This window comes from Euprymna scolopes, chromosome 36 (genome assembly GCF_053919585.1).
Source record: "Euprymna scolopes isolate OS-2025 chromosome 36, ASM5391958v1, whole genome shotgun sequence".
In the NCBI taxonomy this organism is placed as follows: Eukaryota; Metazoa; Mollusca; class Cephalopoda; order Sepiida; family Sepiolidae; genus Euprymna; species Euprymna scolopes.
The window spans coordinates 11,141,658-11,167,958 of record NC_136517.1 but is presented as its reverse complement, the minus strand read 5'-3'; the positions used below and the strand labels follow the sequence as shown (position 1 = coordinate 11,167,958).

The window sequence follows — 26,301 nt, the reverse complement described above, 5'->3', positions numbered from 1 at the left end:
CCAATGTAAATATATTATCAAGCTACAAATGAATTTTATGTGCATGCATGTATAAAAAAAAAATTAACTCTTTGTTACCTTTAACATTCAACAAGATAATTTGGACCGTATCTCTTATCTTTCTCCTCCTTCCTGGTGTAGCATACATCCTAGACAGTCATCCAATTTCCTCCAAAAGAAGTTTTTAGTGAATATTAAATTTGCAAGTAGTGTATTTATTCTGCTCAAATAAGATGACTTTAACGATCTAATGATGAAAACCGTTGTCAACATGTATTATACTTTATATATCGTCCAATTTGATCTCTGTACGGTTGCAGGATCAAGTTGATCTTTACAGTTGAAACTGCTTAAAGGGTTAGGTTTTAAGTCTTCAATTCTATAGTATATGATGGTAAAACTAACAAAGCTTATTTTTTTGTCAATTGGGCCTTTTCTTCTAAATCAGTAAGTTTTGGCAAATGTCAATTGGCTCAAGAAAAGAAAAGCTGTTTACTTATCAAAGGAAGAAGAATACCTTTTTTACTGTGTTTATTAGCAGCCATAAACAATTGAAAACTTATAAGGTTCAATAAGGCTTAATATCTCAGGGCTAGAAAGTTTGTATGAGGTACCTTCAATAAGTTTTTTTTACATACATTTTCACCCCAAACATGGCACATTACCACTTTGATGTAGGGGGATACTATCAGGAACATAAGATAAAGGGATACTATGTAGGGAGTTGAGCAGCAAGATGTCTGTTCATATGGCACTTGAACTTCTGCATGTCAGTACAGTTGAGGAAATAGGAACTCGGAAGAGAATTCTAAAGTCTATCAGTTATGAGGAAGAAAATATTGTAGCAGAAGGATCTCTACTGTGTAAGGGTGGGACTTTGCTGCTTTTCGGATTTGTCGGGGGGACTTATGACGAGGTAGGTAGGAGGGTACAAGTTCGTTGGAGCATCCACCATTACAATACTTGTAAAACAGGCCGAGGGATGCAACGTTTCGTTGATGGGACAGAGGTTGAAGCTTAGATGACAGTTTAGGACTTATCAGGTTAGTGACTTTTTTTCACCCTGTCTAGGAGTGAAAGATTAGTAGCAGATGCACCAGCCCAAATGTGACAACAATAATCCATACATGGGCAAATGGTGGCCCTGTAGAGTTACAGCATACTTTCAGGCGTAAAGAACTTTCTAGCAAGGTAGAGAGAGCCCACCTTCTTTGCAGCAGCCTTGGCAATGCTCTCGATGTACCTGTTTCAACTCGTTCCCTGTGAAATTTCCAGACGTTTTGTATGAGTACTTTTATTGATAGTGCACACATGAAACTCTAATCTCCTTCAAAGTAATCTCCTCTGGTTGCAAGACACTTGTGCCATCCAACAATTTCTGGAAAACCCCATGGAAGTCCTCTGGTTCGAGCGTTTCAATGACCCTCATCACAGCCTCTTTCATCTCCTCAATTGTCTCATAACAAAACTTCTAAGGTTTTCCTTGAGATTAGGGAATAAAAAAAAAAAGTCAGACGGAGCAAGATTTGGATTATAGGGAGGGTGAGGAACTGTCTTGATACTCAACTTGGTCAAATAGTCTGTGACAAGGATGGAGTTGTGAACTGATCTTCTCTGAGCACATTTGGGGACAAACTTTGCGCAAATCTTTCACATCTTCAGTTCTTTGTAAATAATTGTGTACAGTTCCCACACTGACATCAAACTGTACACTCATTGACTCTATAGACACATGATGGTCCTTATCCATGTAATTCTTTATTTGGCCAATCAACTCTGGTGTTCTGGCTTCCTTACTCCTTCCACACCTCATCATCCCTCATAGACACCCTTGAATCTCTTATGCCATTCAAAAACTGATGCTTGATTCATTCAAAATGGTCCAAAAGCAGTCTGAAGCATTCCAAATGTTTCTGTGGCATTTTTTTCAAATTTAAAACAGAATTTTATTGCATATCATTCTTCTAAAGTGTCCTCATGTTCAGATTGCATTTTTGAAATTCACCAGCTGTGACAATCAAGCTTTAGTAGGGTGTATTCCAATTCCTGTTGTAGCTGTTCATTTGAACTTGAAATCATAAAAATTAGTCAGTCATCTCATAAGATGTATAGCAATAACATAGTGAATTTTCAAGAGTCTACAACAATTTTAACTGCCTGTACAAAAAAGTCTGGAAGATAATTGAAGGCAGTTCATATTCTTAACTTCATTCATAGAATTAAATAGTCTTTGGGTTTGGTATGAATTACATGTATGGAAATAAGTATCAATATTTTAATTATCCATGATAATTACAACCATGAAATATAACTACCATAGAGATCCAAAAACATAAGGAGTCGAAATAGTGGAAGAATTTTGATGTTTTTTTTATTTATTTATTTACTCGCTGATTCAGCCATGTTTATTATTAAGTCCTTTTAAAACTTATCTAAATTCATGGTTTTTAGATGTTTCTTTTTCAAAAATTTCAATTAAAAAGGTATATGCGTATGCATGTATGTGCCTTTTTGATAAAAAAAAAAAATAGCTTATTAATTGATAAAAAACATTATTTTAATATATTTAGTTTCAATATGCATAATTCTGATTTTTTATTTTTTTTTTTCTTAAACAATGGAAGTTTAAAGTGCTTGTGTAGATTTGTGATGTTTTAAACCGATGCATTTCAGGTGGAAAACATTATTACGTATATACGTGTCGTATTTCAATTAGTATAAATTTCAAAAATTGCAAAAAAAAAAAATGATCCAGTAGAAAATAAATTACAAGTAAAAACATAATTTATTGAATTATCAGGTTTTATTGTACACTCGTGAGCAAAAAAAAAAAAAAAAAAAAAAAAAAAATGGGCCAAACAAATTTTATACATTTTATTGCACTAAAAGCTATATTGAACAAGGAAACTTAAACAAGACTAATAATACACTAATACACTTTAATAAATGCTTAGGATGGAATCGCATTCCCTTTTAATTTCTTTAAAAGATCAATCCTTTTTAGACATGCTCTCAACCAAAGTGGAATGCTGTGAAGAGGAGATGCTATTCCATTCGCTTTGCACAGCTTCCCACAGTTTGTCATTGTTCGAAAAAGTTCTTCCATCCAATGCACAAGATACTATGGACCAAATATTCTTGATTGGGTTTAAATCTGGGCTTGACCTATCCAAAATATCACATTAATTGAATCATCAGAAAATCATTTTTTTGTGACTTTAGCAGTGTGTGCAGGAGCATTATCATGTTGAAAAATAATCTTCTGAGATATTCCAAGCTTCTGGATACTTGGTAATAGTTCTGTTTCTAATATTCAAATGTATTCCTTTGCATTGATTGACTTCTCACATCTAATAAGTTCCCCAACTCCTGCTGCAGTAAAAGTTCCCCATACCATTATTTCTCCATTCCCGTGTTTAACTGTCGTTTTTATGCAACTTGATGAAAATCTTTCTCCAGTTCTTTAGTTGCACTATTCGGGAGCATCAATAACGACAAAATCTTGATTCATCTGACCAGAAAACATTCCTGAACCAATCTGTATCTTTCTTGCCATAATACGAGAAAAATCTCTTTCTATCATTGATGTTCTTCTTAGATAAAAATGGCTTCTTTGCACACCTTTTAGAAGAAAATCCCATTTCTTTCTTTCATCTAGATATTGTATATCTAGAAAGAGAATTTCCAGCCCTTGTTTTGAATTCTTTGCTATGGTCAACATAAGTTTTCTTTCAATCCTTCAAAACAGTTAATTTAAGCCTGTAGTCGTCCTTCAAAGTGAATGCTCTAGGGTGAACAGATTCAGATTTCCCTTTTACCAAGCATTCGACTTCAAACCTTTAATCAATTCACTTCACTACAGAAAGAGATGTTTTCACTTTTTCTTTTCTTAAAATATCAAAAATCTGCTTGCAAGTCGGTTTTTTATATCCTCGCCAAGATGCGGTCCTACCATTTTTAGGATTAATTTTTCCACTTACTATTATATTCTATAATAATAATGATCTGCAAAATAGAAATTTTTAGTTAAAATTAACAAAAATTAATGGAAAAATATTGAAAAATCGATTTCTTTCTTCCTTTCACTCCTGGCCCATTTTTTTTTTTTTTGCTCACGAGTGTATGGTTTAATGTGGAAGAGCTGCACAAGCAATTCAGTATGATAAACTGACTTATCTCCCTTGGCTTAAATTAAGGATCTGCCATTTTAAACAAATCTCTGAAGGTAATAGAGGATTTTTTTTTTTTGTTCTTAAAAATACATCTAGCACATCGTTTTTCATAATTTTTGGAATTTATGTTAATTTTTATACAACGCATAAGTATGTGATAATATTTTCAACTGAAATGTGTTGGTTTAAATGATCACAAATCTACAGAAGCAGTTTATTTATTTATTTTTTTTTTTTTTTACTTAATTTCTGAAATTGATTTGTGAGATAATTTAATGGTTTTACAGAATTTTATTCTGTTTTTTTTTTTACCTATGAAATGACCAGTTTTGTTCTTTCTGTTCCAGGCGTGGAATTTCTTATGTCAACGACTGCATTCTATTGCACTATATGCAAAGAATTTTCTGGAGATATTCTCAGTGCAGAAGCACATTTGAAAAATGAGAACCATAATATTGCATATCAGGTTGGTATATGATGGCCACCGCCTGCAGTATTAGTCCGATCTCATGGGTTATCTAACCTTTCAACCTTTCTGTTCTATATCAGTGGAAATCACCTACAATTGAAAAAAAAAAAAAAAAAAATCTGAATGAATTGATTAGTCGACAATTTTACATTTCATGTACTTACATTATCTACATCAATTTTTTTATTTGAAAATAAAGTTTGTTTTGTTTTTTTTTTTGTTTTTTTTATTATTATTATAAGTATTTTCCTCTCTGATACAATATAATTTTACTGTATTTTTTTGGTTTTATTTCTTTGGTTTTAAAGTTATTCGATTATTGTTATAATTCTTTTTTTTTTTTCTTCTTTTTTGTATATTCATCTTTTGCCTATAAAACATTTTTGAATGAATTGTGTCATTATTCTACATTTGTGTATCATGATACATCTTAGATTTTGATACAAAAATAACTTTAGAGAGTTTTCAGTCTAATTTGCTTTTGATGTTTTCCAAAGAATTGTACAATGTGTCTTAACATTTTTCTTCAAAAGAAATGACGTTTTCCAGTTTGTTTAATATATTTGAATTTTCTACATTTATTGTTTGATTTATTTAATTTTTTTTTTTACATTCAAAATTAACACATCTAATGTAGTTTGTGAAAACTTGTATACTCAACCATGTTTGTTCATTAACAAATATCACCAAATATTTTTTTTAATAATTTCAATAATATTTGTGGTAGAATAAGACGGCACAATGTTGTTCTGCAGGGTGTTTGAGATAAATTTAATATTTTTTTATGTTCTTTCATTTCAGAACCATAGAAGTAAAGTACAATGCATAATAGAAGTAAAATGCAATAGATAATTGTTTGTGTATTATCGATAGATTTCAGAGCTGGAGACTTGGACAACTGGAAAACACCAGAATATTAGGAGACAGTGACCTGCATTATGAGGATTCATGCTGGATTTAAAAAATTCTGAAATCTTTGTTGCAGCTCTGTGCTCTGCTGGCCATGATGTGTGGGCTGGAGAATTATACTAGAGATGTGAACGTAATAACTTGTAGAAAGGATCAGAGTAGGTCTTCTGATTGCGTTTGCACAACAAAATCTGTCGAAGCTGTAAAATGAAAAGGTACAATAAGGTTAAAGTAATGCAACACGTGCGGATTGTGACACGAGAAACTGACACTGGATTTGTTAAATAAAATTGTTTCTTTTTGATTTTTACTTTCTATTTAGCAGAAGTCTTGCCAAGTTTTATCTGGAAAAGTCCCTTCTGATTAATATTTATGTAATTCTGTTTTTATTTTAAAACTCTACACAAAAACAATCTTTATTTTGAAAATATAGATTTTAAAAATTTAAATTAAAAATGTCTTTATTTAAAACTTAGATTTTATTTTAAATTATTAAAAAATATTTCATGTAAACTTTAAAAAAAGATTTTTCAAAGTAAAGACTAAAAGATATATTTTGATTATAACATTTTATCAAAAATAAAGCCGTTCCGAAAAAGAATCATTTCAATGTAAAGACTATTTTTTTAATGTAAAATTTTAAAATTAAACTGGGATTTATGTAAATATTAATCAGAAGGTACTGGCCAGGCTTGGAAAGACTTCTGCTAAACAGAAAACAGAAATCAAGTTTTATCTTATTTAACTTAGTCAACTATGAAGAAAGTCTCTAATGAGGATCATTTTCTCCCTATGCAAAAGTGGCAAGGCCCAACTACTTACCACCAGAATCACTTTAGGAAAATAAACTCCTTAACAAGGTCAAATACTGGCTCTTCTTAGATGAAAAGAACGTTTGTCAGACAAGTTGAATGCTGTGCAAAGCAATAGATGGCTAGTCTACGGTCCACACAAAGTCACATGCATCATGAAGACCAAGTTCCTTCAAATTATGATAGCCGTTAGGTTAGGGAGAGAAGTCCACGTCATGTTGCCCCCACATTTTTGAAAAAGGACTCAAATATTGAGTTACTGTAGAGAGGATGACTGCTGAAAGACTATGCATAATGTGACATCAGAATTCTGCTCATGTCATGCCTCTGGATAAACCTAGTAGTGGGATGTTTGAGAACTTCTATCACTTCACCAGTCCGAATATTGCTGCAACCCGCCTGATCACATCCTACATACAAAAATCGTTGGCTATTATGTGTGGGCCACAGTTGAAAAAGATACCAACTGTACTGTCTGTGACACCAACAAGCTGATTGCCAGGATCAAACTGCTGTTAGGCGCCTCTCAAAGGATACCATGGAAACTGTGTTTCAAGTCTCATCTAAGGTTTAGGCTGACTTCTTTGAGTTAGCTGTACTCTGTAAAATATCTTCTGCGCTTTCAATTTTGAGAAAACATCAGTTTTTTACTTTTATTTCTGAAATGTGTGAAATTTATCCCAAATACCCTGTATACTACAAGCCCCTTCATAGTATAACTAAGAAGCATGGTTGACAAATGTTTGATTTTCAGATTTTTTTTTTATTGAAAGTCAACAATATATAAAAATATATAGAATAACTGATCCATACATGAGGATGACAAGATGTTTTGAAAGATAAATGAAAATATGTGCATCATATCTTTTAACCTTTGTTTTATACTTATCAGTTTCCACAACAAAAATATGTATTTTCATTTATCTTTGAACCTATCTTATTCTCAGCTATAGTTGAAAATGTTATTCTATAGATTTTCAAATACAGTTGACTTATTTGCATTTTTAAAAAATCTCATAGAATCCAAAAATTTAATAGGCCTCCAGTTGTGCTTCTCAGCTGCAATATTAGTATGTAGTATAGAACAACATGGCCACCATCCAAACACAAATTTTTTTCTAATATTTTCTATAAGGCAATGAAAAAGAAAAAAAAAAACAAATGTTACATAATGAACTCTCCTACATAGTATTCTGAATAATACAAATAAATACAAATCATTTTCTTAAAAATTGCAAGATGTGTTGACTGTTGTTTAGTTTATATATTTTTTTTTTTTTTTGCAAGTTGAAAAGACTCATAAATTTGTTACGTCTTTTTTAATGCAAAACGTTAAAATTTAATTTCGTATTTTTTGCTTTTGTTTTATTGTATTTCATTTGGCAATCAATCATTAAATTTAAAAAAAAAAATTAAAATTATATTTTTCAGAAACATATTGAAGATAATCCAAACTACGAGAAGCGGTTCAATCTTGATAAAGCTGCTGGTCTTCAGTCGTTCGCCTTTGAAAGAAATGAAGAGACAAGGAATACTGATGACAGCGACCATGACGATGAGGAAAACAATGCATCCTCAAAGAACAGTCAACAGAAGATTAAAAAGAAAACCATTAAAGAGAATTCCACTTCCAGCAGAAAAGAATCCAACATAACTGTAAAGGTAGAGAAAGAGGAGAATGCACCAAAATATCCGGAATCGGTTGAAGAATGTCCGAATAAGGATCTTGAAATTGTTGCCTCTCCAAATCTCCATAATGAGGATTCTACAAGATCTCTTTCTGATCCATTACCGCCAAAAGACAAACCTGTTGGCCAGTCATCACAGAGTTTCCGGAAGAGTAAAATTGCTATCAAATTAACAGGAAAGAGTGGCATCAAACCCATGCAATATCCATTTGTGCCGCCTTGTATCCCTGTAGGTAAGATGCTTGGCCGAGGCAAGGGCAGCACTTTCAAATCCAGAATAAGAAAAAGGTTTGCTTCCAAACAAATTGAAAGGCCTTTATCGCTTGATGATTTCCTGACTTCTAGCAATCAGGGAAAAAACATCCCAGTTATCTTCGAAGTGCAACCGCAAACAGACACTGACAATATGGAAATGAAAGAACCCAACGAAAACGAAAGTGTTAGCAAAGATGATGATGCTGATGCTCCACTCGTTGAGTATGGTCCGCATATGGTGACCAAAGATGGAAAAGAAAAAACATCTGGGGTTGATCAACCACCATTATCCACATTGCCACCCTCGGCTCCTTCCAATCCAACACCGCAGCAAGCGGCAGAAGAACTGAAAGAGGAATCCATTTTGATCCCTGTCCTTCCCCCTCCTCCTCCTCCACGTCCTCACTACACTTGGGCACAGGAGGATCTTAATGATATGAAACTCCTTGGGATTGACCCCGCCTCACAGATACCTCTAGCAGAGATCCGGCCACCTCCGCTACCACTTTTGCTTCAGCAGCAAAAAAATAAAATGGGTCTAAAAAAAGGGAATGGGAAGTCTAGTAAAAATGAAAAGAGTTGTTTAACTGAATCTTCGACGACTAATAAAATCAAGAATAAAGATCTTTCATCAGGAAAGACTTCGATGGAGCCTAAAACTTCACCTAAGAAAAATAAGGAAAGCAAAGAATCTCAAGACAGTGTAAAAACTGCTCTTTCTTTATTCAAAATGGAAGAGGAAAAACTTTCAAGTAAGATTCACAAACAGATGGTGAATAATTCAGTCAAGGCTGACTCGACGACTGAAGCCAGTATAGAAATGGTGTCGAAAGCTCCTCAGATTGAGAAAGAGTCCGAATCAATCCAAATTAAGGACAGCACCATTCTTCAACCGGAACTAAAAGTAACAGAAGTAAAAGAAAAGAAAGGAATCCCAATTTCAATCGCTAAAAGCGTTTCCGCTTGTGCCTTCTTATCTGGAATACCTGATGTCTCAAGTTTGAACCTTCAACCAACAATTTCCTTGGTTCCACTTCCTGCCTCGCTGGACATGACTCTCTCTGGCGAACGGGAAGTTCCATTGCCAAGCAGACCAGATGTTTTGATCCAGGAATCTGAACACAATTATGCACTTCGGCTGATGGAAAATTCTGAACATCTTAGACCACGCAGCAGCCACATCCATTTGCATGATAACGAGGATGATGACGAGGATGATGATGATAATGATTCGCCTGCCTGGAAGGCTCGAACTCGAAAAGTAAAGCGAAAGGCATTAAACAGAAAGTCCGAGGATGATGAGGACAAGAGTGGGCCAAATTCTTCTTCCGACAGCGGTTCTGACAGTGATTCCACATCACACAATGCGTCTCGGTGTCTAGACAGTGACGACTCCACATCGCCACCTCTCCTTACTCAAGAGCAAGAACAAAACAACTTGATTGCAAAACACGATTCCCCTCCTTCGCTGTCGGCTGAGTCACCATGTCTTGCCAGAAATGTTGCACTTTCCTGTCCTTCTACTGTGACGTTGATTTGTTCCTCTAAATGTGATAGTAGTACACTCTTTACGACACCCGAACCTTTATGCATCGATTCCAGTCCTATCTTGGAAAACAGCCTATCTATCTTAAACTTCGACTCTGTAGTCAGGCATCGTGCATCAAAGAGCACAACCCGTGGGCAACCTGCTAAAAAGCAAGTTGCTAATAAATCAGGTGGTCGAGGGAGTAAAAAAGCAACAATGAAGAAAAAAAATCTTCTCGAAGCCAAGCCTAATGCTGCATCCCGAAAAGCTAATGAATCCGAACTAGATTTGATAACTGCAAACAAGATTGAACAAGAGAAAATAATTGTGAAGGTGACCTCTCACACCTCTGAAGGTGTTCCTGTGATAAGTCTCACTGCTGCTTCTCCCAACGTGGCAAACAGCTGTGAGCCGTCTACTTTTCCAATTGCTACCTCCTCATCATCATCATCTACAACATATACAGAGACAGAAACTGGAGATACTTCCCTGGTAGAGGCTGCAGCCAAAAAGGCTGAAACCTTACCGAAAATGTTCATGCCGACTGTTGTCCTTCATGACATTAAATATACAATGGGTCGCGATTTGTCACAGATGACAGCCATTCCAGCTTCGATTGAGAACATTCCAATTTTTGAATCTGAAAATGAATCCGACAATGATACCAAGTCGGATGCGCTTAAAAAATCAGGATACAATTCTCGTTGCTTAGAAATTGAATCCCCATCCAAATCAGCTGAAGCTTTTGACCCTTATATGTTTCTGAACCGACCAACAAGACCGTCTGTACCGTCCACCAGTAGTTGTACTGACCAGACGAGTAGCATCATAGATTGTAGTAGCTCACACTTGGGAAGCTGTGATAGCTCGCCCCTTACCAGCATCGTAGCTGGTGGCACAACTTCATCTGGACAGGTAACTGCCGACTCTCTGCCATCACTCGATCATCGCTCCATGGTCGGCAGCATATCTGATGTGACAGACTCCAAATATGCTTTCCCAGAGGTTTTCTTGGAGAATGGCGAACCAGAGACGTCAATGAAATTATCAACTGTCGATGTACTGGGACCGGAATTACCGTTTGAATCTTCTGGTAAGAGCAGCATCTCTATTGGTCTGAACCATCTGCTCACTGACTTTTAAAACAAAACTGCTAATGAAGAAATTGGTTAGTTCTTGCTACTCAACGTCTCATCCAGGTTGCCCCCCCTCCCCAATCACACTAGCCTTTGCCGCTTCAGTGGCAATATGCCTTGTTTAGGTTAAAAAAAGAAATTCTTTTATAGTTATCATTACAAGCAGTGGACTTTTTTTCTTTTTTTTTTTTCTATCAAATTAATCATAAAGGATGTTTTTGTTTTTTTTTTCACTGCATTTTCTGAAAGTTGGTTCATTTAATTTTTGTAAAATTTTTCATGAAATTATATGACCATAAGAGCAGAAAACTGACATTCTGATTTTTCAGGAAAATTGGTTTGTGTCACTCTTACACCCAGGAGTTAAAATGCCCCAAATTTTTCATAAATATAAAAAAAATTACAATAGTTTTTTTTGCCTCCACATCTAACAAGTTTGGATTTTGATGGTGGCTTACATGATTTAAGACACTGGTACCAACCCCCTACTCCAATCCCCAGTATGTTACCCCTCCCCTTCCTTTCCTTGAAATATATCTAAATTGCAATTATTCTGCAATTATTTCAATTTTTTTTTTTTTTTTTTTTTTTTCCACAAAATTTGTGATTAATGTTTATTTGAATTTTGTATTGCTTACTATAGGAACATGCTTATTTGCGAGGAGTTAAAAATGGCAAAAACTTATGCACTTACAAATGTCTATAATTTTTTTTTTTGTTTATTATTTTATGCAAAATCCACCAACAGTTGTGATCAATGAATCAAGTATAAGTATAAGTATACCCCACCCCACCCCCCAGGAAAAAAATGCACCCTTTTGTAAATATTTGCATGCATTATTGTTTTTCTCCAAATCCAACACAAGTTGTGATCAACTGTTTCTTATACAATTCAACCTAACTGGTGATCACAGGAAAAATCGTTCGCAATTGTCCAGGAAAAGAAAATTAATTAAAAAAAAAAAAAAAAAAAATGTTTTTTTTTTGTTTTTTTTCAAATCAACCTAAAAGTTGTGATCAATCTTTGTTATATTATTCAAATAACGGTTACTGCAGGAGGGACACAACATGCTTTGTTTGTTTTTAATTGTAAATAATAAACTAAATCCTGGTGTGTAAAGAAAAATTGTCAGCATTAGTTTTGTTGGATTTCTGAAACATTTACAAACTGGTAATGTTCTGAAGCTGAGTTCAAAGAAAAGAGCTCTCTTTTAATTCACAAACTGTCAGTTGTTATGTTATCCAGGTTTGATCATTTCTATTCATGAAGGGAGAGAAAAAAAGTGATTTGTAGAACTCTTCAAAATCATTGATTAAAGTGTAAACATTGCAGCACAAAATCCGGATTAACATTTTGTGAAAATCTACACAAGAAATATAAAAACTCAAATTCAATACCCGAAAAATAATCTGGTGAAAATATTAAAAAAAAAAAAAAAAAAGAATTTATGAAATTATGTCAGAAAAATTCTTGAAAATCAAATTTACAAAATGTTTTTTTTGTTTTGTTTTTTTGTTTATATCAATATTTATGATTTAATTTTACGATTGAATTTGCTGTTCCTATTTTATTAAAAAATTGAGTTTGTCTATGAATATTATGAGAGTCATTACAAAAGTAAAGCCTCCTCTTTTTTTTTTTTTTTTTTTTTTTTTTTTTTCAAATGAAGAGCTACGAAGATGGGAATAATACTATTAAACTGCAACATAGAGATGAAAGTTTTGGGTCCTGAATGTATAAGTTCAGTTATCATAATGGTGCAAGTTGCAATCCCCTCTGATTCATTCGGGTGGAATAAAAAATAGGAAGCATTACTTTTGGAATGCCCCTTGGTTATGTGTGTGTGTGTATATACATGCATACACACACGATTATTTTGAAAAATTGAATTTCTCTATAAATATTAATTATTCAGTGCTTATCCAGTTTTAGTTCAATAGTAAAAAAAAAAACATAATTACACAAAAACTTTATGTACTTAACTGCTAGATTAAAAAAAAGGGCTGTACAATAAAATTCATCAAGTTAGTTTTATTTTATTAAAAAAAAAAAAATCTCGTGCAAATTTTGGAATCCATTCTTAGGGAGGGAGGCTCTTTAATTTTGAGTTAGGTCCCTTCGGCATTGACTTTAATGAAGGCAAAAAATATCCGATGAGAAAATTCGACAATCGAATTTTTTTTTTTTTTATATGACAAATTACTGGATGAATTTACATAATTATTGGTGTACTGCTTTTTTTAACCTAACACATAAAGTGCATAAGCTTTTTGTGCTATTTTGTTTATTTTCTTTCTCATGAGCAGTTTTGATATAATGAAACTGGGTGCCAATTATTCTTTTTAGATTATTCCGAATATTTTTCTCATCTTTTGGTTATTTTCACAACATTCTTCAGGTGCATCTTTTTGAACATCAAAATTTTTATAACCTCAGGAATCTATACAGAATTTCAAGCTAAACCCTCTATTAAATCTGAATAAATAGATTGTTCTTGTTTTGTCAGCCATGGCCGGGCAGAATTTTTCAGTCATTTTTATTTAATTCTTAGTTAGTCTCATCTCTAATGAGAATTGAACTTTCGCCCTTCAGAAAAACTATCATTTACTGCCTTTATTTGTTGTCCACATCAATATGTGAAAATACCAAGATAATAAATAATACAAATTATATAAATAATTCCCAAGCAGTTATTTTTTTTTTTAGTTTTGGAGGTAAGTACTTTTCTTTCAAAAATATTTAAAATTTATCTATTTATTTCCTATTAAACAGAGACAGTTATGACATTTATTTATTATAAATAAGTTTCATACGTCCCTTTTTATTAAAAAAAACTTATATGATTATTTTAAATCTCTAATGTATGAGCCACATGTATGTTGTTCATGGCTATTTATTGAAAAGTGAGTAATTAATAAGAGCCAAGTATGTCCTAGGATCGAGTACTGTTGCTACATCTGGGCAGGAGCTGCTAGAAGCACATTAATCCTGCCTTGACAAAGTTCAAAATAGACTTCGTAGCGGATGCTCTTTTTTCTTCCCTTTAACCTTTTTCTCACAGAAGATACAATGCCCGCCTGTCTCTGCTTTATCGTTATTTTCATTACAAGTGCTCGTCTGAGCTCCAATCTATGTCTCCCTTTGCCAAACTTTCATGAAAAACACTTGTGTAGCTGAAAACACTATCAGTAATTTCCTCCACTCTTTATCTGTACCTAAACCTAAACATAGATTCCATAAACAAAGCTTCTTTCTTAGAATAGTCTTCTGTTTTCCTGCTTTGCAGCTGACTACAATATGGTCGTCTTCAAGTCCAATATAAACAAGTTCTTGATGAGCCATTCTCCCTAAGTAATCGAATATACCAAATTTACAATTCTAACGATTACTATGATATTGTCCCATTGACTATTGTTCACTCTTTAACCCTTATCCTCGAGTGGCCTCTGTGCTTTGATAAATAGTGACTCCTAGGGGGGGGGTATGGAGTATTATGTATGTATACTGTAAAAGCAAAAATAATAATTGTGAAAATTGTTAAACTGACAAACAATTATGTACTGTCATCTCTATATATAAAAAGCAAAATGTGTGTTTGTGTCTGGCAAAGGCTTTTGGAGGGGTGGTTCTCGGGTTGGTCGCTCATTTTTATAACTTTTTATATGTTACTGGGATGATAATATCTAAGATTTACGAAACGACTTGGCGTATATCTTTAATTTGGGCAACTTTTATGCACGATTTTCGCCATATTTATTGGCCCACGCGTCTTTGGCTTTTCAGTATAAAAAAAGCGAAACTGAAAAAAAATTTCTGTTCTCGGCCTTAAGTGCAAGAAAGCAAATCAGGTTTGATCAATGCTGGTGAAAAAAAACGTCATATCAGACAATTGCTATTCATTTGGCGGGGGAAACTAACACGCAGAAACTGTTTTGCAGCGCCAAACTTAAGTCGCGTGATGTTTAACGTTATTAAATTTTCGTACCTGTCAATTTCACTCTATAAACGTTAAATTAAGACAATTTTCACTTCCTCACCCCCTCGTGGCTGAACAGGTTAGATGTCAGGGGTTTTTTTTCCCTTTCTTTTCCACCTTCGCGTCAAGGCTTCGGGTTCGAGCCTACCTTCATACCAAAACTGTTTTTGTTTTTCTTTTTCACCACCAAACCCCCGACCAACGCTTTTTTTTATTTTATTTTTGTTTTGATCTACCCCCCCCCCCTCAACACACACACCTCCAAACATTTGGGCAACACTGAGTACACCCGCTAGTCTATAATAGAAATATCACCTGTCTGTTTAAATGTTTGTATGTCTGCCTAAAACTTTTTACAGAGGCGGCAGATTTTCATGAAATTGGTATCCTTTTGAAGCTCGACCCTTCGGACGACAAATATCGAAAAATTGTCTATAAACATTAATTCTTTCACCCTCAATTGGCCACTTTTCTACAGGGAGGGGTCGCTTTTTTTGCTTATATTTTCCAAATTTATCCCCTCTTTTCGATTGACTAGCCTTAATTTTAATCTTTGCCACTTCCATTTTGACTATGGGTGCAATAGCAAAGACGTCACTTTTTTTTTTCACATTCTTTTTCTCCTTCGTGGTATGGGTTCAAGCCTGCCTGCCTGCCTACTACCACTTTTTATTTGCTCAACACATACCTCCAAAGACCCAGGCAAAGCCGGGCACCCAGTCTAGTCTATAATATAAATCTCACCTGTCTGTTTAAATATATACATGTTTGTATGTGTGTTTATATGTCTGCCTAAAACTTTTGACAGAGGCAATGGATTTTAACAAGATCAGTATCGTTTTGAAGCTCCATCCTTCGGACAACAAATTTTGAAAAATTGGCTGAAAACATTAATTCCTTCACCCTCTACTGGGCACTTTTCTACAGGGAAGAGTCGCTTTTTCCCCCGATATTTTTGAAAGTTATCCCCTCTTTTCGATTGACTAGTCTTTATTAAACATACATCATTTCCAGTTTGGTGATGGGTGCAACAGCAAAGACGTCATATTTTTTTTTTTTTTCACATTCTTTTTCTCATTCATGGTACGGGTTTGAGCCTGCCTGCCTACTACCACTTTTTTTTTTTTTTTTTTTTTTTTCTCAACACACACCTGCAAACACCTGGGCACTTAGGCTAGTTAATAATAATTTTTAAAATTTATTACAAAGAAAGCCGGTGCAACAGAAAAAAGTGTAGCACCACCACATTTACTACTGCTACTTGTTATCTATACAACATGACTCCTCCAGCTGATTATGTGATATGTTGTCAAAAGTAGGTACAAAAAATGTACTCTAAAGTTTGGCTAGATCATTTTCATTGTTTTTTTGTTTTTGTTTTTTTACATTAAAGCCCACCTAGCTTCATATTGTATATATACAGCATAATCATGTTGACATGCTTGTTCTCGTCAGATCACCGATGTTAAGCAATGTTGACCCTGATCAGTACCAGATGGGTGACCATTTTGGAATGCCAAGTGCTGTATGTAGGAAGACACAAGAACTGCAAAAACCTAATATCATTATCTTCGCTGACCGGCATATACATGCGACTTGGTACAAGTAATGAATTTAACATTTCCATGATACTTCCTCCTTTAGAGGAAACCAGTTCAACACATCTAGAGTGAATGCTGTTTTAAAAAATAAACCTTGCAACAGTATCCTGTCTCTGCTTTACCAAGGATAAATGAGGAAACTAAGACTTTCAAACCCCAGAAGTAAATTGAATAACTCTCTTCAACAAAACGGTTATGTATGTATCTACGATATCGAAAATATCTGTATAAACAGCATTTATACATTCTTATATATATTTTTAATCAACAATCTTACATAGGATGACGGTGGTTAGTGATTAGCGACACAGGCTGAAACCTTTGTGTGCCAAGTTCAAATCCAGTTCGTTCCACAGAAACACTTTCATCAAACCTACACTTGACTGTGTCTCATCTCTTGGAAAGAGGATAACAAAAGTGAATAATAAAAAAAGGGGCTTCTTCAGTCTTTAACAAACTATGGTTACCCACGAAGGGGTGCCTGTGCAGGAAAGTCTCATCTAAAACGGCTCCACTGATGATAGATAAATAAAAATAATGGTTTCGATTATCGGTAATTAATGGGGGGATTCTGAGGCAGAACTTAACTAAGATCACTCGTTTTTCTTTTCTTTTTTTTTTTTTTTTTTTTTTTTTTTACACGGTGGTCACCACTTATCAAAGCCCGGAAGCCACTCAGGGATAAGGGTTATTGCAAGTACAGTACGTTAGTGTGGAGATTTGATGAAATGTTTACTTAAGGGGGCGGTTCATTAGGAATTTAACGTTGGACTTGAAGACATCCAAGTTGTAGTCAGGTGGGAAGCAGGCAGACGGAACAGAGTTCCACAGGCGTGCAGTTCTAAGAAAGAAGCTTTGTTCATGGAATCCACGTTTTGATTTAGGCACAGATAAAGAGTGGGGGAAATTTTTCACAGTGGATTCAGCTAGACGGGTGTTTTTCGTGAAAGATTGGCGAGGGGGGACCAGAGATTAGAGTTCAGACGAGCACCTGTCATGGAAATAATGATAAAACAAGGATAGGCTCGCAACGTCTCTTCTGTGGGAGAGAGGTTGCAGGGTAGAGAAAAGGGCATCCCCCACTAAGCCACGAAGTCTATTTTGTACTCTGTCAAGACAGGATACGCTGTTTTTAGCAGCTCCTGCCCAGATCTGGCAGCAGTATTCCATCCTTGGACGTACTTGGCTTTTATATAGATAGAGAATTGCATCAGTAGTGAGATATCTTCTGGAGCGGTAGAAGGATCCCACCATCTTTCCAGCGACCTTGGCAACAGACTTGATGTACGTGTTCCATTTCAAATCAGGAGTAAAGGTCAAACCCAGAAGCTTGTCAAAACACTGGGCCTCTCCCAGACGAGAGTCATCCATCCCAATTGATGCCAGATGGGGATCAGAACGTTGATGATGTAAGGATAGGAGTTTGGTTTTAGATGCATTAAAGGTAACCAGCCACATCTTCCCCCACTGAACCGTGCACTCGAGATCAGAGGAGAGAGAATCAGAGAGAACTTTGTCATTTACAGCCTTTCATGTGTTGCCATAGATGGTCGTGTCATCAGCATAGATGTCAATGAATGATTTAAGTATGTGTTTAGGGAGAACATTGATGTAGATCAGGAAGAGAGTTGGGCCCAGGATTGACCCTTGAGGGACTCCAGTATTAATACTGCAGGCCTCTGATTTTTGTCCATCGACCACTACTCTTATGAGCCTATCAGAGAGAAATGATTTAATGATTGAGAAAACACTTCCAGTTATACAGTAGTTGGAAATCTTGTGAAGTAGACCCTTATGCCATACCTTGTCGAAGGCCTTTGATATGTCAAGAGCAATTGCCCTAGAAAGGAAGCCTTTGTCAAGAGATTCACTAATCCTGTGAGATATAACCGTTAGCACATCTGCTGTAGATCTTGCAGAACGGAAACCATATTGTGTGTCACTAAGAAGGTTGTTTCTGCTGAGGTGGTTGACTATTTCTCTATTTAATATGGATTCCAGCAACTTACTCATAACACACAGGAGACTTATAAAGTTCTGTAAATTTTAAAGACAATCTGTTCAGCCGTTTCATAGTCTATAAGGAACGAACTCACACACACAAAATTGTATTTATATAATTGTAGAGAAATATATATATATATATATATTAAGTAATGTGATTTATAATTTAAAAATTTAAAAAAAATTTTTAAAATTTAAAAATCAAATTTTAATTAAATTATAAATCAGTTTCATAAGAAGGAACAACAACAAAGTCAATTATCTGTACGATCGTTTCGGAAATCCGTGCTTTTTATTTGTGGTATACATGAAGTCACGTAGAACAATTATACATAGTTTTTTTGGTAAGCACGGTCTCCTCATCAGCAAATTTAGGAGGATTTCTATTGAATTTAAAAGACACCAAAAATAAACCTAGTAAGTAAGGCAGATGAATCTGAAAAATTGAAATAAAAAGTTTGGATTTAAAATTTATAAGAAAATTAGTATAGGTTAGAGGTAGAAATGAGTAGAAAAAAAAAATATTTTTTGAATTTACATAATAAATTTGATTTAAAAATATATAGAGATAGTTACCTTTTAGTTTTTCTTTTTTTGAAATCAGGAACTGTGTTTAAAGTAGTCATTTAGATGTTTGCTATAGCTTTTTATTTTATTGAATGATGAATTTTAAAAGGGCGACACTCGTGCAGTAAATTGTTTTTGTTAGCGTATTTTGATTTAAAGACGCTACAGTTAATATATATAGAGAGAATTTTTTTTTTTTTTTTTTTTTAAATTAAATTTGATTTTTAAATTTAAAAAAATTTTTTTTAATTTTTAAATTATAAATCACATTACTTAATATTGAATTAGCTCTAGGACATTTAACTATCGAGCTTATTATATATCTAAATTACAACGAGCATTTCCTGTATTTTAATTAAACTAGTAATTTCACTATTACATTAAAATACACTTAGCTCTTTAGACTATTATTATAATCTCCTTTAAATTTATATATATATATATATATATATATATATATAGACTTGTATGTAATATACCGAGTTCGTGTAATCCAGTAAATTTTTATATACCAATAAGTTTTAAGCCAAAAAGAGATGACTTAAAATGTAAGCTACAAAATTATCATATTTCATAATTGAGCATTAATATACTGTATAAGCAAAATCAAGACTTCAAAAAAGGTGTTGATAGCAACAAGAAGTGTATTTCGTTTTACGTTACAATTGTTTTTATGATGTTTGAAATTGTCGATCTGGCATGGAAACAATTGTAACAGAAAACGAAATACACTTCTTGTTGCTATCAACACCTTTTTTGAAGTCTTGATTTTGCTTATATATATATATATATATATATATATATATATATATATATATAACTACTTCATTTATTCACATAAAATTAATACACGAAAGTAGATTTATGCGTAAACTTTAAGTATTTACTTCCAAAATGCTCAATACGTAGGTAGAGCTAGTTAGTAATTTATAAAATATATATGGCGATTAAGCTACACTGAATATTCGGTGTTTCATCCACTCTAGGATTCGTCAGGCTTATGCGCGAATTCTGTGGTTGTTTATCGTTTTTATATGGTCCTCTTCTGTTGAGGATTTTAGTTAGCCAATCAGCTTTCTAGTATCCACCGCGCCCCTTCCTATCAGCCAATGGGCATGCATTTTATCGGACAAAGGATCTGTTTTAAAACTAGTTTGTTTCCGAAACGATCGTACAATTTATTGATTTGTTTGTTCTTCCTTATGAAACCGATTTTTAATTTTAATTTTTAATTATAAATTATCGATCATCTTACTCAATATATGTATTAGTGATGGGACGATTCCAATATTTTTAAAAGGACAAATGGTCGGTTAAGACCAGAAGTCCTCATCAGGCCCATTAATAATTGGTTGCTTTCTACAGAAGTCTGGAAAGCAACCATTTCTGGTTTTAATCAACCATTCGTCTGAAACATTAGCATGTTCAGTGTCGCCATCAACTATTACATAAAAGGAACTTTGTCTCTGTGAGTTCGTTCCCTATGGACTTGGAAACGGCTGGGCTGATTTTTTTTTTTTTTAAATTTCACATGAAAGTACTTGACGTATCTGAGAGTGGTCTTATGCAGTTTTTGTACTGGAATACATCTGAGAAGTATCGATGATCCAAAAATTTCAATTAAAGAAAGAACGATTTTGCCAAAAGTTATCACTTATATACGACCTAACAAGTGCATTTGAAAAGTTTTATCATCACACAAGCAGAAAGGCCCAGCTTATAAAATCAACTGTAGATTCTTTTATAAAACAGGAGTGCATTCAAACTAAATGTTTCTTTTTAGAACACAATTGAATTATGATTCTTGACTTTTGCATTTTAAACTTGAAATGAAGCCATTATATACAGATAATTTTATAAAATCAACAGTAGATTCTTTACAGTGCAATGTAGACTGCAATGTATTATGGACTAAGTCACTGTGGAGAGGCATGTGAGAAATGGCAGAAACACTAGAGGATGACCTCTAATCTGTAATGAAATGGGGACAAAAATGGATGGTCACATTCAATGCTGCCAAAACTAAACTTATTTCCTTCAATAATTACAAGAAACCATCTCTACCACTAATAGCAATGGCCAAAGACTCTTTATCTGAAAGTACATCTTTTAAACTCCTCGGCCTAAAGTTCACAGGAAACATAAGTTGGAACAATTACATTGAGAGCATTGCCAGGACTGCTGCGAAGAAGGTAGGTTCTCTCATCCGTGCTAGAAAGCTACTAACGCCCGAAAGTATTCTGTACCTCTGTAAGGCCACCATTCGCCCATGTATGGAGTATTGTTGTCATATTTGGGCTGGTGCATCTGCTACTAGTTTCTTGCTCCTAGACAAGGTTCAAAAGAAAGTCACCAACCTAATAGGTCCTGAACTGTCATTTAAGCTTCAGCCTCTGTCCCATTGACGAAATGTAGCATCCCTCTGCCTTTTCTACAAGTACCTTAACGGAGAATGCTCCAACGAACTGCAAGCACTTATACCCCCTCGACGTAAATACCCCCGACAAACCTGAAAAGCAGCTAAATCCCACCCCTTCACAGTAGAAATCCCTAGATGTAAGAAAGCTTTCTACTCCAGTAGTTTCTTCCCCGGAACCGCTAGACTTTGAAATTCCTTTCCGGGTTCCTGCTTCCCTAACTGTACTGACATGCAGAAGTTCAGGTGTAATGTGAACCGACACCTTGCTGCCCAACTCCCCACATAGTACCCCTGTAGCTTATGTCCCTGATAGTAGCCCCCTACATCAAAGTGGCAATGTGCCTTGTTTGGGGTGAAAATGTAATAAAAAAAAATACACTGTAGGGAGGGGGTTCGTTAACTAGATCAAGCAATCAATTGATTTAATTAAAAATGAGCAATTTCACCAATTTCGATTATCGATACTTATCGAAGACATTCCAATACAAAACCTATCTAAGAACACTGCCAGGCACATAAAGCACCTTTGTATGAAATTTCTAAAAAATCAGTATGGCCATTTTTGAGTCAATAAGAACACACATGCACACAAAGTTCCAAAACACATAAAATTTGTGTTACCAAGTGTGTATATGTATATATCTCTATATAAATAAAATGAACTCATTTTTTCCCGTCGGATTTTGACATTAATAGGATTAAAAATCAAGATATTTCATGCAAATATAATATGCACAAACGGCAGAACAATATCTGAGGTGTGTTATAGGCTTATTATTTCTCAAATTCCTCGTAATCTTAGATTTCTATACTTTTTCTGCTGAGAAGTCACGGCCAAAATCGGTTAAGATCAATGGAAGTGGTAAAATATTTTCTCTCTAATAAATTCCTCCTCCCCCTGCCACCACTTAACACCGTTTGGGGATCGTTCACAAGGAACAGTTGAGAAGAGAACACCGGTTTGGCTTCGTAGTTCTTTCATGTGAAGTTATTTAAAATCACTAAACTAAGCTGCAGTGCTCTGTGGCGTAGTGGTTAGCGTGCTGGACAATTCACATTATATTTTCATGTTCGCGCCGACCTACCGTAGTCGTTTTTTTTTGTTTGTTTTTTTTTCCTAAACAACTGGAATGGACTTTTCTTGGTGGCCGAACTGTTAACGTTGCAGATGTTTTTTTTTTTTTGTTTTTTTTTCACACTTTATTTTCCTACTTTTACTCATGACTCCGGGTTTGATCCTTCCTACTTACCTACCATAACATTTTTTAAAACTCCCCCCCCCCGTCCCGGAAACAAACACTCGGGCAACGCCGGGTACCCCCGCTAGTATATAATTTTTATGGGGAGCTGGAAAATGGCAAGCACCCTCAACACAAGCCTAGGAAGAAGTTCAGGGACTCTACAAATAATTTGAAAGTCTTACAAATCGACATCAACACATGGGAAGAACTTACTCCGCAAAGGCCGAAGTGGCGAAAGCTTGTACGTGAAGTTGTGATGCTCTAGAGACAAGAAAGCAGGCCCACAGCAATCTGAAGCGAGAGCTTCGTAAAGGTTTAATTGATGGTCTTAACCATGGTACACAGAGCTGGAAATGCGACACTTGTGAACGAGTGCTTCTGTCAAAAGCTGGCTACGTCAACCACCTTAAGTCGCACAAAACTCCTGTTCAGGTCAACTTTGCACCTATTAGTCCGAACCAAACGATCTGTTTAATATGCAGCAAAGTTTTCAAGTCTACTACTGGTTTGAGAAGACGTGATTGTTCATAGGAATACCCTTCAACCTCCAGAGGAAGTCAACTCGATGGAAATTGCTCAATTTGTATGTCATACCTGCTCCAAGATGTGCAAATCTACAACTGGAGTGCAGAGTCATCGAAGATAGCATGGACGACAAGATTGGGAGAACTCAATGTGACAGCGATCATCTGGAAAGATGTAGCAATCATATATATATGTACACACACACACACACACACACTTGGTAACACAAATTTCATGTGTTTTGGTTTAATAATTCCCTATGGAGATGAAACACCATTAGAACTTTATGTGACATTTTTCTCAGGTCACACTGTTTTAATGCATCAACATGTCTGCCACGAGATTTTTATTGTCTCAGCTATTGATGGCAATATGTGCAAAGTAAACATCTTTTATATTGGAAATGTCTTTATAAATTATTTAGAGTGAGTTATATTAAAGTGGGGGAAAAAAATGACAACACATATTTAATATGTAAAAAGTTTATTTAAAAAGAAATGTCCCGCAATAAAGTTGAAGGTGCTTATTCAGATTAGCCCTTAAAGTGATAAACAAAAATGAAGAAAAACTGTAATTTTGTACTTACTTGTCCTGGAATGAAGATTGTATATTCAAAAATCACAAAATTTGATCAAGTATTTTTTATTTTTAATTTACGAAAAACAAACTTGCCGTTTTTTTACCAATTAGTAACAGATGAGATCATGTTTTACTAGAAAACCTAATAGTGATTGTTTTGACAGTTTCCACGTGCATTAGGATTGTCTACCATTGTCTACATATTCCTTGGACGATTTTTTTTTTTACCCTCATCGAAACAGTAAAATTTGATTTTCTTGATTAATAAAAAAAAAAAACTACTTGATTATATTTGTTATTTTTGGAATTCTTCATCTTCGTCCTGTGACAATCATGCAGATTTTTCTATATATTTTTTAGTTTTTAAATGCTGCCTGAAGTGCCAATCTGAATAAACACCAAATTGAAAAATGAAAAAAAAAAAAAATACCAAAAAATGAAGAATCAATTTTTTTGTTCCTAATATGGTGGCATAATGCCAGGAATTATAGATCTACTACAACTGTGTTTTGTGTAGCCAACAATGATTCTTTATTGAGAAAAATGTCTGAAAGACTATCAGCTAAATCCACATTAAAGCCCTGGATGCAGATATGGCAAAGGGCCCTATTTTAACATTTTCAGCAGATCCTTATATGTTGTTTTAGACAAATTGATGTCCTATATGACTTGGATTATTGAAAAAAAAAAAAACAGGAGTTGTCGTCAAAAGATAATTGCGATACAATCTTAATTAATTTATGAATTCATTAATTCTACTGAGTTACTTCCCCTTTAACGATTTATTTTTATTGTAAATTTTCATTTCGGAAAAAATAAAAGAGAATCATCGATAGTTACTGTTTACCACACTTGGAACTCTGGTAGGTACTGCCACTTTCGACTGACAAGTACGGATCAGAGTGACTCCACTTTCTCCAAAGCTCTCAAATTACAACCATACCACTCACCGCTTTCACATTTAATATGACCTAGAAACTTCCTTCTTCGTAGGAAGTCGGCTCAACTCACCCATGGTAAATGCTGCACCACATACAAGAAGCTAGCAGAGTTATCCGGGTTACATTTTTCTAGCATAATTCGAAAACTCTGTGGATCTTTGTTATCTTGATTTGTCCCTGTTACACATCAGAATGATGACGTCAGAATGATGACGTCGACCGTTAAAACAGAGATGGGGATAACCGAACGCAGTGGATGATGTCATAAAATTAATGATCTCATCATATATCAAATAAGAAAGAGGGGGAGGAAGTTAACATTTGAGAAGGGGGGGGGATGTTTAGCAGTTGATTAGGTTGGAAAATAGAGTAAATAGAAAGAAAGATAAAAAACGGGAAAAGTAGCTTTCAGGATGTTGGGATGGATCAGTTTTGTGTTGGGAGCAAATTCGATTTAATCTCTAGATGGGATCGTGACGTAATTATCCAGAACCTGAATTGGGTGGGTGGAACGATAAAGTTGTCGCCCTAAAGAAAACAGCACTACAGCTTTATTTAATAAATTTTATTGAAAAAAATCAATTCAGGTAACTTGATTATGTAGTAGAGCTGACATCTATTCAATGTAGCCGACTTCAGCCTCAATAATAATAGCCTCAATATGGGTTTGGAACTGGAAGCATGCTTTTTCCACAAGCACCGGCGGGAGCTTAGCGAATACTCAGTGGATGACAGCGATCAGGTTGGCTTTGATGTTGTGGGAGGTCATGTTGGTGATGTTCTCGACGTATGACCAAACAAAGTAGTCCAGCAGGTTCAGAGAGGGGGATGAGTGAAAGAAGGCTACAAAGTCGTAGAACTCCTTCTGAAGTCAAGCCCGGGTCTCTTTGGGCTTGTGGGCTAGCGCCGAGTCCTGCTGCCACACCCAGTATCTGCCAGCAGCAACCTGATTGCACCAGGGGAGCACCACACTCTTCAGCACATCCAGGTACACTTTAGTATTGACTTGCAAGCTAACTTTTACGTCAGGTAGCATGATATGGCCCTCACTTGAAACCACACCAAAGACCATATCTCTGACCAGAAACTTTGTTTTCATCACCCTGGGTATGTCCCTGTTATTCATGGCAATCCAGTGATGCATTTTGAGGGTGTTGGTAATGGTCCTGTTGTCATAACTTGGATTGGTAGAAAGCATGAGTTGTACAGTGGCACATCTCTGATTTTGCTCATTGAACATTGTCTCATTTTCAGACATGATAGAAAGCTTCTATCGCTCTTGGGATTTGTAGACAACTGGCCAACTAGTAGATGGTCTGCAACAAAAAAAAAAAAAAAACGATATTCATCAAATGGAAATGGAATCATATCATCTTTTCTAGGGCGACAATTTTATTGTTCCAACCTGTAGTTTTGACTTACTTTATAAAAAAAAAAAAAAGAGCTTGACTTTGCTTGGCCTGCAGAACCCAATTGTG

General features: G+C 34.9%; 1 protein-coding gene across 1 annotated transcript in view; it reads left to right on the top strand.

The window, feature by feature from the left end:
• Positions 1-12,514, top strand: part of LOC145260334 (uncharacterized) — a 45,229-nt gene extending 32,715 nt beyond the window's left edge. The window contains exons 5-6 of the mRNA XM_080118248.1: positions 4,520-4,638; positions 7,794-12,514. Coding sequence (XP_079974374.1) covers positions 4,520-4,638; positions 7,794-10,976 — 3,302 coding nt within the window. The 3' untranslated portion in view covers positions 10,977-12,514. The remainder of the gene's footprint in view (positions 1-4,519; positions 4,639-7,793) is intronic.
• The last annotated feature ends 13,787 nt before the right edge of the window (positions 12,515-26,301 follow it).